General features: G+C 42.2%; 1 protein-coding gene across 3 annotated transcripts in view; it reads right to left on the bottom strand.

Annotated features, from left to right (window-relative positions):
• Positions 1-16,129, bottom strand: part of RNF130 (ring finger protein 130) — a 516,622-nt gene that overhangs the window by 71,995 nt on the left and 428,498 nt on the right. The window contains exon 8 of one of the 3 annotated variants that reach the window (XM_066591019.1): positions 8,317-8,410. The exons of the other annotated variants lie outside the window; for them this stretch is intronic. Within the exon in view, the coding sequence (XP_066447116.1) occupies positions 8,317-8,410 (94 nt within the window). The remainder of the gene's footprint in view (positions 1-8,316; positions 8,411-16,129) is intronic. 3 annotated transcript variants of the gene reach the window in all.

A 16,129-nucleotide genomic window follows, 5' to 3' on the forward strand; every position in this document is an offset into this window, starting at 1 on the left:
ACCTCTGGGCCACTTTGAATACCTTGTTATGCCTTTTGGGTTGTGTAATGCTCCAGCGATTTTCCAAGGGTATATGAATTCAATTTTTCAGGATATCATGGGTGTGTTTGTTGTGGTATACCTGGATGACATCTTGATTTTCTCCCCTGACTGGGAGACACACTGTGTCCAGGTACGAACCGTGCTAACTCACCTCAGGGCGAACAAATTGTTTGCGAAACTTGAAAAATGTGTTTTCGGTGTTCAGAAAATATCATTCCTGGGATATATCATTACACCGTGTGATATTCAGATGGACCCAGTTAAGGTGAAAGCTATCACGGAATGGGCTCAGCCAGTTACCCTAAAAGCTCTGCAGCGCTTCCTGGGGTTTGCTAATTATTATCGTAAGTTCATTAAGAACTTCTCCGTGGTGGCTAAGCCTTTAACGGAGCTCACCAGAAAGGGGGCGGATGTGAGAAATTGGTCTCCAGATGCTCTTGCGGCCTTCTCTTCCCTGAAGGCTGCTTTCTCTTCAGCGCCCGTCCTCATCCAACCTGATCTATCCAGTCTGTTCCTGGTGGAGGTAGAAGCCTCCGAGTTTGGAGTTGGAGCGGTACTGTCCCAAGGTCCCTCCACATTCACAAACCTTAGGCCTTGTGCCTACTTTTCCAGAAAATTCTCCTCCACAGAACGAAATTACGATGTAGGTAACAGGGAGTTACTAGCTATTAAATGGGCATTTGAGGAATGGAGGCACTTCCTGGAAGGAGCACTCCATCAAATCACTGTACTTTTCACGGTTCAATTTTGTAGTGACTTACAGACCCAGCTGAAAAAATGTTAAAGCAGATGCCTTGTCTAGGAGTTTTGGTACCACGGAACCTGCAGAATCTGAGCCAGAGAGTATTCTCTCCCCCGGGGTGGTTCTCGCAGCTGTCTCCTCTGACCTTTTACCACTGATACATGCTGCTCAACAATCTGCCCCTGAAGCCCTTCCGGAAGGCAAACTATTTGTCCCTTTGTCCTTGAGGTTGAAAGTGCTAGAGGAGGCGCATGCTTCTGTCCTAGCTGGGCCCCCCGGTATCACGGGTACTCAGGAATTACTGTCCAGAATTTATTGGTGGCCTCACTGGGCCAGAGATGTCCGGTCTTTTGTGATGGCATGTCCGGTTTGCGCCAGGGGGAAGAGTCTCAGGAGACGTCCTGAGGGTCCTCTTCTCCCTTTGCCCATTCCAGCTAGGCCATGGTCCCATCTGTCCATGGACTTTATAACTGATTTGCCTCCCCCACTTGGGAACACTGTCATTTGGGTCATAGTCGATCGTTTCACAAAGATGGCACATTTCGCTCCGCTAGGCAAACTACCTAATGCCAAATTATTATCTGAAATATTTATCAAGGAGGTGGTACGACTGCATGGGATTCCGGAGGATATTGTCTCGGATAGAGGGGTACAGTTTGTTGCTCGCTTCTGGCGAGCTTTCTGCAAAAACCTAAATATTAATTTGTCCTTTTCGTCGGCATTCCATCCTGAGTCTAATGGACAAAATGAACGCATGAATCAAGAATTGATCTAGTACCTGCGACTTTCTGATAATCAGTTTCAGTGGACTAATTACTTACCTCTCGCCGAATTTGCAATCAATAACCATGTCAACTTGTCTTCACAATTCTCACCGTTTTTCTGTAATTATGGTTTCCATCCCCGGTTTACATTCTCTACTCCTTCTATTTCTGACACTCCGTGTGCTGATACCTCGACTGATGAACTGTGCACAGTTTGGGCCCAGGTTCGTAAGAACCTTCAGGGTTCCCAGGAGAAACTACTTAGACAGTCGAATAAGAGACACACTATTTCTGCACCGTTTGTGGTGGGGGAACAGGTGTTACTATCTTCCAAAAATTTGAAACTTAAGGTTCCGACCTTAAAACTCGCTCCACGTTTTGTTGGTCCATTCACGATCTCTCGGGTGGTTAACCCAGTGGCATATAAAGTATCCCTTCCTGCATCTTGGAAGATCCACAACGTCTTCCATAAAGACTTGTTAAAAAGATATGTGACTCCAGTTGTGCCCACCCGTGACCCGCCCTCTCCTACACTGGTGCAAAGGGAATTAGAATTTGAGGTAGAGAGAATTATTGACTCCAGGCGGGTTCGGGGCTTGATACAGTATCTGGTCCACTGGAGAGGGTTCGGCCCGGGGTCCCTGCCAGGGATGTTCATGCCCCACATCTGGTCCGATTATTCTACAGGGCTTTCCCTCTCAAGCCTGCTCCAGGTCGTGGGGGTCCGGTGTCCCCCCGTAGAAGGGGGGGGGGGGGGATTGTCAGGACTGCCTGCTCTCGGGGTCTCCGTGCCCGCACCACCAATCCTATCACCCGAGCTGATCTGGTGCGGCGCAGGGGAGCCCCGGTCTTGGTGACCTCCCCTGGCCGCCGGCGTCCCGGACATTGGCTCCGGTCGCACACTTCTGTGCTCAGAAGGCAGCGCCCGGGTAATCGGGTTGCTGGGGATGCGGCGATGCCATCCCTGTTGCTATGACATTCTATCAGCATGTTCTGCACTTGCTGACTTAGATCTGGGTCTGGCTGCTGGCAGGCTCCCCACCCCAGTCAGCTGCTGGGGCGGGAGTTCTGACAGCATTTAACCCTCTGCTTTTGGACCTGACTTTGACCTCGCCTAATCCCTGGTACCGCGTATTCTCCTGTTGCCGACCCGGACTTCCTGACTTGCCTCTGTGTCTGTTTGTCTCTGTATTTGTTTGTAAGTCTGACCCCCTGCCCGCTTCCCTAGTGAGTATAGGGACCGTCGCCCAGTTGTCGCCCTGGGGCCTAGCCCAGGGGGGCAAGTGGGTAGGGACAGGGGTTGCGGGTATCTTTTAGGGACTTCCAGTACCCGGCCCCTAGTTCCGTGACACATGCCTTGCACCACATTTATTATGTGTTTTAGATACTTTGTTCCTCTCAAAAATGTTTCAAAAATGTTCCAAGAAAAAAGTGTGTCTTAGACAAAGGGGTGTGGCTTAAATTGGTACAAAAGGTGGCATAAAGAAGAGAAAGTAACACATCTAAAAAGATGAAACGAATGTCATTGTGATAACTTTGGCACATCTTCTGTCTGGTCTATTTTTAACCAGTTGAAATTTCAGACCATATTACTAAATCTGGCTCATTGTTTTCACATCGAAGACTGTGATATGGTAGTAGGTGGGTCTAAGAAAGTATTCCTTTTCCTCCAGATCATGCACTCGGAAGTGCTGCTATATAGCACAGCTACAATATTGCTCCATTTACTAAAACTTTTTTTTTGGCGATGATTTATCTTTACGTTAAAGGGTTACTCTGGAATTTTTACTATTTATGACGTATCCACAGGATAGGTCATCAGTAGTTAATCAATGGGAGTCCGACGCTCAGGATCCTGACTGATCAGCTGATTGTTCTGCCCGTTGTTGGTGCAACAGGCTGGACGTCATCATTACTGGTCAGGATTCAGGCCTGGAAGGGTAATAACTCGCTTCACTCTCATTGATTTCAATAGGAGTGAAGCCGACTATTACACTTTCAGGCCTGGCCCACAATGACTATGTCTGACCTGCTCTACGGACAGCGGGCTGGAGGATTAGCTTATTGGTGGGGACTCTCACTGTACAGCTATTAATGATCCATCATAAGTCATCAATAATAAAAGGCCCAGAGGACAATTTTAAGGGATTTTCTTGGTCATTTTCATCTCAATAGATTGCCACATGGAAGGAGGAGTAAACTTATGGTCTATCTATCCCTGCACCAAAGAACTTGCATTGATGAGTGCTAAGGAGCTTGAGTGTCTTAGATAATATACACCAGTGGTTTTGGATGCAGAGTTGCCCACGGAGCAGGAAAAAAAGGATGAGCCCTATTTGTCATCTTAAAATGAAGTATAAACCCATTATGGTTCTTAGATTTGTGATGAAATGCACCCTTCCCTTTTACGCGGCACACAGCACTGTTTCAGAAGAGTTTAGTGCCAATTCTGATTTCTGCACATGTTCTCAACAATTTCAGACCAAGTTATTCTATTTTAAGAGATGGTTAAGCCCTTAGTTACCCTCCAATGAGTATTATAGAAACATAGAATGGTGGAGTTGGAAGGGACCTCCAGGGTCATCTGGTCAAACTCCCTGCTAAGTGCAGGATTCACTAAATCATCCCAGACAGATGTCTGTCCAGCTTTTGTTTGAACACTTCCATTGAAGGAGTACTCACCACCTCCTGTTATATTGCTAACAGGCTCAATTTTGTTTTACATATGGATGATTTCTATCCCTCCCATTCTCCTCAATTAGTGCTGGACGTGTGTTTCAGTTGTTAACTTCATTACAACTATCTTTTGTAACTTTTTTATGTATGGCCTGAGTAACCACTTTAGAGAGCCCCCATCTAGTGGTGCGTTGGACCTCTTTTGACCTTCAGAATCGCAGCAAGTCATCGTGGTGCACATTGCACCAGGTGTTGAAATCGCTTTGCAGGAATATTGGCCCATGTGGATAAGAAGCTTCTTGTAGGTGATGGAAACTAGATAAGGTGCTGACATGCTCCAATCAGCTGACAGGAAGAGGTCATCATTTCATGCTGCTTGTGCCAAATTCTGACCTACCAAGAGCCTGGTACAGCAGGAGTCTGGACTCATCTCACCAGGTGACATTTTTCCAATGCTCATTGATACAACTTTCTCAGCCTTTTTCCCACTAGAATCTCACATTTTATTTCTCTTAGACAATGGAGCAGAAACTGGTTCATTGAATCATAGAATGGTAGAGTTGGAAGGGATCTCCAGAGCCATGTGGTCCAACCTCCTGCTCAGTGCAGGATTTACTAAATTATCCCAGACAGATATTTTTACAGCCTTTGTTTGAACACTTCCATTGAAGGAGAACTCCTGTTTGTTGTGCTGAGGGATGGTGACAGGACGGATTAGCTGGAGCACCGATGTTGTATTCAACAGCAATCTGCTTGACTGCACATTGCATGTACACCAGATTGATTCTTGACATCACTTCTGACCCCTTTCGGTGAGAAATTTTTTCTGTCCTCAGCTTTCCCGTTCATTGGATGGATCATCCCATTATCGATATACTCTCCACACCGTTACACAAGAAAACCCCACAAGGTTGGTGGTGAAATCCTGGCCCCAGCTAGTCTAGCACTGATGACAGGGCCTCGTTGGAAGTCACTCAGATTGCTGGATTTTCCCATCTAATTTGGCTTCACACTGAAGCTGATTCACGGAAAACTTGTCCACTTTTCATGCAGCACTCGGAGTTCACTGCAAGCGTGAGGGGGTCCAGGGCTCTAATAAGATGGTCATTCAGGGTCTATGCATGTGTGTACAGAAAAAACTCCAACACATTTCGATGCCTTTATAGAATCATAGAATGGTAGAGTTGGAAGGGGCCTCCAGGGTCATCGGGTCCAACCCCCTGCTCAGTGCAGGATTCACTAAATCATGCCAGACAGATATTTGTCCAGCCTTTGTTTGAAGATCACAGGGGCAGAATTTGTCTCAATAATTGAATCAAACCCTTCACAGTGTAAGACAACTAAAATATAACTTTTATTTAAGAATATAATAAAATAATTAGGGCTAAGACAAACCAGACATACATAAAGACAGAGAACAAAAATGTTCAGTGTGGGTAGATAAAGAAATAGTAAGACCCAAGCTGAACTTGTAGATACTTGAGACTAGGTGGTCGCTAATATGATACAAAATGATGTTGGCAATCTTTGATGCAAAGGCTACACAATCAACTGGAGTATAGATTGTTTGAGATAGTGTTAGAGGATGAACTTAGTTCAGTAGTCAACAAACTCAAGCTCAAATATTGAAGGTATGTGGTACGTGTGGCTAGATGCGATATCAAACAATGATTCATAAGCCACTCACCACTAAAGTAAGATTACCCTCAAAGAGCATTGTGTTGACATTAATTCAGAGACTGACTAAGTTCAAAAGTCAAAGCGCTAGACTCCAGTATCACAAAGGTCTCATATATTAAAGAAGCGATCCACACTAATATCTGAATGATAAGAGTAACGCCAAAAGTAGATGAAGATCTCAAATTTTAATAAAGATTTTTAGTATAGAAACTCAAAAACCCGTATACCTGGGGAGGTAATGGTGCCTCCTCAGTTTTCTGGGAGTATCACAACCTCATAACCACTCGAGAAGGAGATTAGTCCTCTCAGGTGGGTTAATTGACGCTCAACCACTCGAGAAGGAGATTAGTCCTCTCAGGTGGGTTAATTGACGCTCAACGCGTTTCCCTACTAGAGTAAATAGTAGTTCATCAGGAGCGGTTAAATGAGTTTTTAGTCAATTGAAGTTGACAGTATCATCAAAGATATTTTGCCATCCTGATATCTTTTGGCAAAGAAGAGAATATAGTCTCAAAAAGTGCCACAGTAGTAGTCTGAGGCACCACAAGGTTAGGGAGCCTCTGTCAGCTAACGTTGGTGTGATAGTATAGAAGTGCTCTCAGGTAGAATGTAGGACAAAGGTTCAGAAAGAATAATATAACCTTATTATATATTGTCCATGAATTTAGCGAAAGAAATAGATGACAGAATGAATGAAGGTTGGCATCAGGGATATCAGTTTAAGATGATAACTGATTCCCAGGCTCTATATAGAGGTAGAATATTTCCAGATCAAGATCTATCACTGCCTAGATCAATTGAGCAGAAACAAAGATGATAACTGGTTCCCAGGCTCTCTGTAGAGGTAGAATATTTCCAGATCAAGATCTATCACTGCCTAGATCAATTGAGCAGAAACAAATAGTGACAGTCATCCTCTAAAGGGAAAAAAATCCCAAACATTATCAGAGCAACTGGATCCCATTCATTCAAAAGTTAGTCAACTTGAATAGCATAGTAGCGGGAGCAGAACGATATCTGTGCTACCCGGCTAAGAGAGCTACCTATCACACACATCCATTCAAAAATAAGAAATGGTAGAGCCTAGAACTCTGATGGTGATCATGAATGGGTGTGAGTGAGAGCTGCCTCTGATTGGCTCAGCGCTGAGCCAATCAGGGGCAGCTCTCACTCACACCCACTGCAGTTCATGAATGGGTGTGAGTGAGAGCTGCCTCTGATTGGCTCAGCGCTGAGCCAATCAGGGGCAGCTCTCACTCACACCCACTGCAGGCCAGCCGCGCTGAACTCCGTCTGCTGGGACAAGGTGAGTATATTTTTTTTTTTTACACATTTCTGGATGAATTGCAGGGAAGGGCTTATATATTTAAGCCCTTCCCGACAATTCATACCATGATCGCCCGCAGCGCATTGCTTTCAATGGAGCCGGCTGTATTGCCGCCTCCATTGAATTCAATGCGCTGGACAGCTCCGTCCCGTTTCTATTGAAACGCGGCTAGGAGCAGTTTTTTCGGGCGATTTTTCGGCCCCGGTCACGCAATTTGCGGATGCGCATCCGTCATGCGATCCGCAAATCGCAGCAAAAAACGCCCGTGTGACTAAGGCCTGAGGGTGATCAATGAGTGGAACAGGTTATCACAGGAGGTGGCGAGTTCTCCTTCAATGGAAGTGTTCAAATAAAGACTGGATAAATATCTGTCAGGGATGACTTAATGAATCCTGCACTGAGCAGAAGGTTGGACCAGATGACCTTGGAGGTCCCTTCCAACTCTAGCATTCTAGGATTCTATAAAATCTTAATGCTTTATTCAGAACAGATATAAAAGAGAACTGAACATAAACAAAGTTTGCAAAGAGAACTAACCCATCAATAGTAATTGCTATCTGTCCACTCTTGTACGAGCATCTATCCATCACTTTGTGCATTATCTATTGCAATGGCGATATACACACTGAGGGAAGAAATACAAAAATTGCTCAACTTGGCTCCCCAGTGCCGGCTTTTCTTTTATGGAACCAATTACCAGAACAGCCATTGTAACAGAGGTTCAGTGGTTGTAAGGGCAGCTACATGGCAACTTGAACTGGGCAAGCAGTTCCAAGTTGACCAATCTTAAACCTCTCATTGAGTCACACACAATGTATGAGTCAGCGGGATCCAACTTCAACATGACGTGATCATACAGAATTTTAGATTGACTGACTGGCATCTTATTACCTGCCCCGTCCTCTACCAGCAATGCAACCAGGCTGTTATTAATGAAAATGAAGAGCAAGCTTACTCTGAATAGGACCCTCTGAACAAAACCAGCTTTGTGTGTCACACCACAAAATCTTGGCTGCTACATAAATGAATAGATACGCCTGCAATAAACAGCGCAGTTATAAAATAGAAAAGACATTGTTACTTACTCTGTGGCATACAAGTTAGCCGTGGCTTTGATGATCATGTAGCACAGCGTAAGGGCGCTGAGAAGGCCAAAACTGGCAATAATGAACCATTCTTCTGTTGACAAAGGAAATGGGAGGGAGTCACTCTCGACAGCAATTTCAGCAGCAAGGCCAACACATCACTCCATGCCCAAAGGCTGAAGGGAACAAGAAGAAAAGGGTGGCTTTTGGGAGGGCCACACCACAGGACTGTGCCGACCGGCAAGATTGGAAAAAAGTGGAGATTAGTACAGTTACTTGTAGAAGAAAGAAAATTGAGGAGAATTAGCAGAAATTCGACTGGTACGCAGAAACGACAACAGTGGGAGCCAGAACAGATGGAATAATGGCGAGTGTGGATATCAGTAAATGGAGGCGAGTAGTTACACAACACACATGTCCGACATTTTATTTTCTTAGCAGACACAAGGTTATTTCATTTTAATAAAAACAGGCAAAAATGTGTTTCTGCAAGTAAAAAGGTAGCACACGTAAAGGAAGGACCCCTTCAGATCTTTTACTGTATATACACAGGATACATTTACCTTTTCACAATAAGGTACAATCTAAGCATACCAGGAAACCATCCCTTATAGACTGCAACATTTCCCAATTGATGATGTGAAATTCAATGCTAAACACATTTATTTTATTTATCAGTTAAAAAAAGAGCTTTTCTGGGAAATAAGAAAAAACTATGGCCATGGAGTGGTGTAAAATAAGTTATACTCCTCTCCTCCAGAGGCTCCTCATCCAGCGCTGTAGCCCTAGTCTTCACCAGTCCGGCCCCTAAAGAAGCTGGTTGTGGGTCATGTTCCATTCAGCCAATCACAGGCTTCAGCAGTACCATACTGTTTAAAGCAGAATCAAAAATTGAACCTGTCATTGGCAGAGTTGTTATGCACACAATAAATGGCACATGACTGCAGCCAGCTTCCTCTAAGGTCAGAGTGCTGAAGATTCCAGTGTTGGATAGAGAGCCAATGAAGGAGGTATGACTTATTTAAACACAGTTCCACAACCATTTCATTTTTAAGTCTTGGAAAAGACTTCTAAAGGGACTATCTCACCCAAATGTTTTTTTTTTAAACCAGATAGAGAAACATACTACATTTTTAGGATTAGTTTTAGTTTTCTGATTGTAGAATTTTATATCCTGCTATCAATACATGACTCTATAGATCAGGATTAGAGACGAGCGAACATACTCGGTTCGGGTGTTTTTGCACTCGAGCACCGCTTTTTCAGAGTAACTGACTACTCGGACGAAAAGATTCGGGGGGCGCTGGGGGTGAGCGGGGGGTTGCAGAGGGGAGTGGGAGGGGAGAGAGCTCCCCCTGTTCCCCACTGCTGCCCCCCGCTCCAGCACGCCGCCCCCCGAATCTTTTCGTCCGAGTAGTCAGTTACTCTGAAAAAGCGGTGCTCGAGTGCAAAAACACCCGAACCGAGTACGTTCGCTCAGCTCTAATCCGGATGTATCAGTCCTTTTAATGTTTGTGGTTAGTGTGAGAAATGCATGATTTGGGGATTTTTAAAAAAATACTGATTGTGACCAAAAATTAAGCAGGGATGGGGGGGGGGGGGTGGAAATCACTAAAAATTCTTAAAAAATATTTAACACAAAAATGTGATTTAAATAATAGGTCATTTTCTGACTTTACTGTTTTACTGTAAAGAGTAATTTTACTCAAAAAGTAAAATTAGCTATATCTATCTATGACTAATAAATCAGAAGTAAAAGCAGTAGTCAAAGTTTGATAATTACAGGGTGCCTGTTTTATTTCGGTTTTGTTCACATCTGCGCCTCCATTGCAGATAATGTAGTATTTGACAAAACAGTATTGTGTCACGTCTTGCTATTCATCCTATCAAAATAATGGACACCTCGTTGAACCCGACCGAACCCAATAAAAATTCAAAGACGCACAATAGTAGAACAAGTAATATAACTTGGTTACCCTATAGCATATACAGGTGGTGGACAAAAATATGGAAACACCATATGAAATGCATGACTTAAAATTGGTCTCTACAGGTCTTGAAATACGATTTATAATCCCATGTAATTGAAATATACGTGAACATCTGCCTGAGCAACAAGTTTCCATTGGTCAGGGGTTTTAGCCACTCAGCTGGCTCCCAAACCCAAATCACAAATTTGGCAGAAAAGCAGGGGTCAAAAGGGCAGATCAGTGCTATTAGTTAAAATCCCGTAGTTCTGTCCACCTCCTGTAAATCTGCATTGTCGTGCCAATGACCAACTTTAATGGCCATCACTAGCAGCTAAAGTATTAAACATGCACAAAAATAGCTAACAAAAATACTACAGCTCTTAATCTGATGCAAACACTTCTATCTATATATATAAAATTGAATGTATGCGTGTGTGTGTGTCTGTGTGTCTGTCTGTGTGCATGTCTGTTTGTCCTTTATGCGCTACTACACCATTCATCCGATCGCCATGAAACTTTGGAAAGTTGTTGAGTACACTCCTGGGAAGATTATAGGCATAGTACATTTATGCAACGATAAATGGCGCGCGTGCGTCGTCGACAGTTACGACCCCCCCACGTAGATCGTTCGATTTCCATCATTGCCACTAATTCTCTCACTTCCCGATGTTGTAGAAACATGAAATTTGGCACGAGCATTGATTATGTCATAAATAAGAAAAGCTAATGGGTCCCAACTCGATCATTCAATTCTAAGCGCCAAAGAATTAGCGTCCAAATTTTACGTACGGAATCTAATTTTCTCGCTTCCCAATGTCATAGAAACTTGAAATTTGGCACGAGCATTGATAATGTTATAAATAGGAAAAGCTAATGGGTCCCAACTCGATTATTCAATTCTATACGCAAAAGAATTAGCGTCCAAATTTTACGTACGGAATGTAATTTTCTCACTTTCCGGTGTCATAGAAACGTGAAATTTGGCATGAGCATTGATTATGTCATAAATAGGAAAAGTTAATGGGTCCCAACTCGATTATTCAATTCTATGCGCAAAAAAGTTAGCGTCCAAATTTTGCGTACGGAATCTAATTTTCTCACATAGAAACTTGAAATTTGGCACGGGCATTGAATATGTCATAAATAGGAAAAGCTAATGGGTCCCAACTCGATTATTCAATTCTATGCGCAAAAGAATTAGCGTCCAAATTTTACGTACGGAATCTAATTTTCTCGCTTCCCAATGTCATAGAAACTCGAAATTTGGCATGAGCATTGAATATGTCATAAATAGGAAAAGCTAATCGGTCCCAACTCGATTATTCAATTCCATGCGCAAAAGAATTAGCGTCCAAATTTTACGTACGGAATGTAATTTTCTCACTTTCCGGTGTCATAGAAACTTGAAATTTGGCACGAGCATTGATTATGTCATAAATAGGAAAAGCTAATGGGTCCCAGCTCGATTATTCAGTTCTATGTGCCAAAGAATTAGCGTCCAAATTTTACGTACGGTATGTCATTTTCTCACATAGAAACTTGAAATTTGGCATGGGCATTGAATATGTCATAAATAGAAAACGCTAATGGGTCCCAACTCGATTATTCAATTCCATGCGCCAAAGAATTAGCGTCCAAATTGTACGTACGGAATCTAATTTTCTCACATAGAAACTTGAAATTTGGCACGGGCATTGAATATGCCATAAATAGAAAACGCTAATGGGTCCCAACTCGATTATTCAATTCTATGCGCCAAAGAATTAGCGTCCAAATTTTACGTACGGAATCTAATTTTCTCACATAGAAACTTGAAATTTGGCACGGGCATTGAATATGTCATAAATAGCAAACGCTAATGGGTCCCAACTCCATTATTCAATTCTATGCGCAAAAGAATTAGCGTCCAAATTTTACGTACGGAATGTAATTCTCTCATTTCCTGATATATATAAATGAATGTCTGTCTGTCTGTCTGTCCTTTATGCATTACTACACCATTCATCCAATTGCCATGAGACTTTGGGAAGTTGCTGAGTACACTCCTGGGAAGGTTACTGACATAGTACAACTATCCTACGATAGGTGGGGTGCGTGCGAGCATCGTCGACAGTTATGCCCCCCCAGACAAAGATCGTTTGATTTCCATCTCAAGCACGAAAGCAAAAGGCATTACGAGCAACGGGATGAGTGTTCAACCAGAAAATGATGCATCCGCCGAACGTTTCGCAAGACAATTGCTGGATATTGAGAATGCTGAGGTAAAATGAAAGCTGTGCTGTGATTGGTTGCTATTTCTTATACTGCTGGGGTAACATGAAAGCTGTGCTGTGATTGGTGGCTACTTCTTATACTACTGAGGTTGCATGAAAGCTGTGCTGCGATTCGTTGTTATATATTATACCACTAAGGTAACATGAAAGCTGTGCTGTGATTGGTTGCTATATATAATACCGCAGAGGTAACATGAAAGCTGCGCTGTGATTGGTTGCTATTTTTTATATTGCGGAGGCAGAATAAAAGTTGCGCTGTGATTGGTTGTTATTTCTCTTACTGCTCAGGTAACATGAAAGCTGCGCTGTGATTGGTTGTTATATTTTATACCACTGAGGTAACATGAAAGCTGCGCTGTGATTGGTTGTTATCTAGATATATAAAAACGAATGAATGTATGTCTGTCTGTCTTCGCAGCAATGCGCAACGGGTAAGCTAGTCTATATATATAAAATTAAATGTATGCGTGTCTGTCTGCGTGTCTGTTTGTCCTTTATGCGCTACTACACCATTTATCCGATCGCCATGAAACTTTGGGAAGTTGTTGAGTACACTCCTGGGAAGATTATAGGCATAGTACATTTATATGATAAATGGCGCGCGTGCGAGCGCCGTCGACAGTTACGCCCCCCCCCCCCCACGTAGATCTTTCGATTTCCATCATTGCCACTAATTTTCTCACTTCCCAATATCATAGAAACTTGAAATTTGGCACGAGCATTGATTATGTCATAAATAGGAAAAGTTAATGGGCCCCAACTCGATTATTCAATTCTAAGCGCAAAAGAATTAGCGTCCAAATTTTACGAACGGAATCTAATTTTCTCACTTCCCGATGTCATAGAAACGTGAAATTTGGCATGAGCATTGATTATGTCATAAATAGGAAAAGTTAATGGGTCCCAACTCAATTATTCAATTCTAAGTGCAAAAGAATTAGCATCCAAATTTTACGTACAGAATCTAATTTTCACACTTCCCAATATCATAGAAACTTGAAATTTGGCACGAGAATTGATTGTCATAAATAGGAAAAGTTAATAGTTCCCAACTCGATTATTCAATTCTAAGCGCAAAAGAATTATCGTCCAAATTTTACGTACGGAATCTAATTCTCTCACTTCCCAATGTAATAGAAACTTGAAATTTGGCACAAGCATTGATTATGTCATAAATAGGAAAAGTTAATAGGTCCCAACTCGATTATTCAATCCTAAGCGCAAAAGAATTAGCGTCCAAATTTTACATACGGAATCTAATTCTCTCACTTCCCAATGTAATTTGGCACGAGCATTGATTATGTCATAAATAGGAAAAGTTAATGGGTCCAACTCGATTATTCAATTCTAAGCGCAAAAGAATTAGCGTCCAAATTTTACGTATGGAATCTAATTCTCTCACTTCCTGTCATCTATATATATAAAAATGAATGTATGTATGTCTGTCTGTCCTTTATGCATTACTACACCATTCATCTAATCACCATGAAACTTTGGGAAGTTGTTGAGTACACTCCTGGGAAGATTACTGGGATAGTACAACTATCCATCGTCGACAGTTATGCCCCCCCAGACAAAGATCATTTGATTTCCATCTCAAGCACAAAAACAAAAGGCATTACGAGCAATGGGATGCGTGTTCAACTACAAAATGATGCGTCCGCCGAACATTTCGCAAGACAATTGCTGCATATTGAGAATGCTGAGGTAAAATAAAAGCTGTGCTGTCATTGGTTGCTATTTCTTATACTGCTGAGGCAACATGAAAGCTGTGCTGTGATTGGTTGCTATATATTATACCGCTGAGGTAAAATGAATGCTGCGCCGTGATTGGTTGCTATTTTTTATATTGCTGAGGCAGAATAAAAGTTGCGCTGTGATTGGTTGTTATTTCTCTTACTGTTGAGGTAACATGAAAGCTGCACTGTGATTGGTTGTTATATTTTATACTGCTGAGGTAACGTGAAAGCTGCGCTGTGATTGGGTGTTATATATTATAAAGCTGAGGTAACATGTAAGCTGCGCTGCGATTGGTTGTTATATATTATACCACTGAGGTAACATAAAAAAGCTGCGCTGTGATTGGTTGTTATCTAGATATATAAAACGAATGTATGTATGTCTGTCTGTCTGTCTTCGCAGCAACGCGCGACGGGTAAGCTAGTTTCCTATAAAAGGGATGTATGGGACTTTTACAATTGATGACCTATTCCCTCAGGGTAGATCCATAATAGTTGATCGGTGGGGGTCCCTTTGAATCCAATAGGAGCTGTGCTAGCTTTACCAACCTGGGCAGTGGAAATAAGGAAATAAGGATCTCAAATGGCGAGAATAGGTTAATCAAGAGTAAAAGTCCAGGACATCCTTGTAAAAGAAATAGAAGTGTTTGCATTATTGAACTACTAGCATTTTTATGTTCTCTGTTTTGTCATCAATAATAAAAGTCCCAGGGATCAAGGAGACAACAAAAATACTTTTTCTGCGTTTCTTAGGAATTGATTTGTTTGCCAAAGAACTCAGAAAAAAACCTCAATCCAAAAAGAGGAGGTTTATTCAAATAAAAACCAGAGGTAATTTACCTCTTTTAAAAAACAAACAAATAGGACATCCAGTACAGGTGCAACGCGTTTCGGCGTTAATGAACGCCTTTATCAAGCATAATAATCTCAGGCATTAGTCACTATATATAATAAAACTTACATACCATGTGGGTCTGGGGGGAGGAACAAACTCTGTGTTGTTCCGATGTGCGGCGCCATCCTGGGCGTTAATTGATGACGTTCCCCTAACGGCAAGGTCATCATTGTATGATGGAACGCTTGATGCGTTCCACGGGACGAGTCACGTGACCGCTTGAAGTCGCGACGTGACCACTCCCTTTCTAACTCATGGAGCACATTATGCGCTCCACCTGGACTGAGAGGCGGAGCTCTATAATAACCAAAGAATGACGTAATTCTCATGGTGATAGGACGCTCTGTGAACACCACGGAGCGAAACACGTGACCTCTCTCCGTCATGACAAGGCCTCATATATACTTTCTTATGGAGTATACTATGCATACTATACGACTTAAAAGGTACTGCTCAATGTTAGGTGAAAAGTAGGTAGCGGCCATGTATATTCTGGCTTACCATATTACAGTGTCAAAAATTCTTAAAAGCATAAAAATTAAGCTTCTCTTAGTGGACTGAGACCTTGCCCAAGCTGCCCACATCATAATGAAAATTACATAACAATTCAAAACATACATGTATAAATAAATAAAAACAAATATACACATGACACCCATATACAATTAAATAATGAATATACCTGTAATTAACCTCTCGCAATCTATTGATGGGTCACCTCGAAAAAAAAACACTATTTTTTCCTTTTTATCAAAGATTCTTTTCCTCTCTAAAAATAAAATTTCCAAGGACTCATTTAAGCCCTTGGGAGCCAGTGTGTCTATTCGAAAAATCCAGAACATCTCTCTGGCCTTTAAACGAGAGAAAGACCCAGACATAATACTTTCAACTGGTGTTACTTTCAATAGGGAAAAATCTTTATGGTGTTTCTCCAAA

Source organism: Eleutherodactylus coqui, chromosome 2 (assembly GCF_035609145.1).
Source record: "Eleutherodactylus coqui strain aEleCoq1 chromosome 2, aEleCoq1.hap1, whole genome shotgun sequence".
NCBI lineage: Eukaryota > Metazoa > Chordata > Amphibia > Anura > Eleutherodactylidae > Eleutherodactylus > Eleutherodactylus coqui.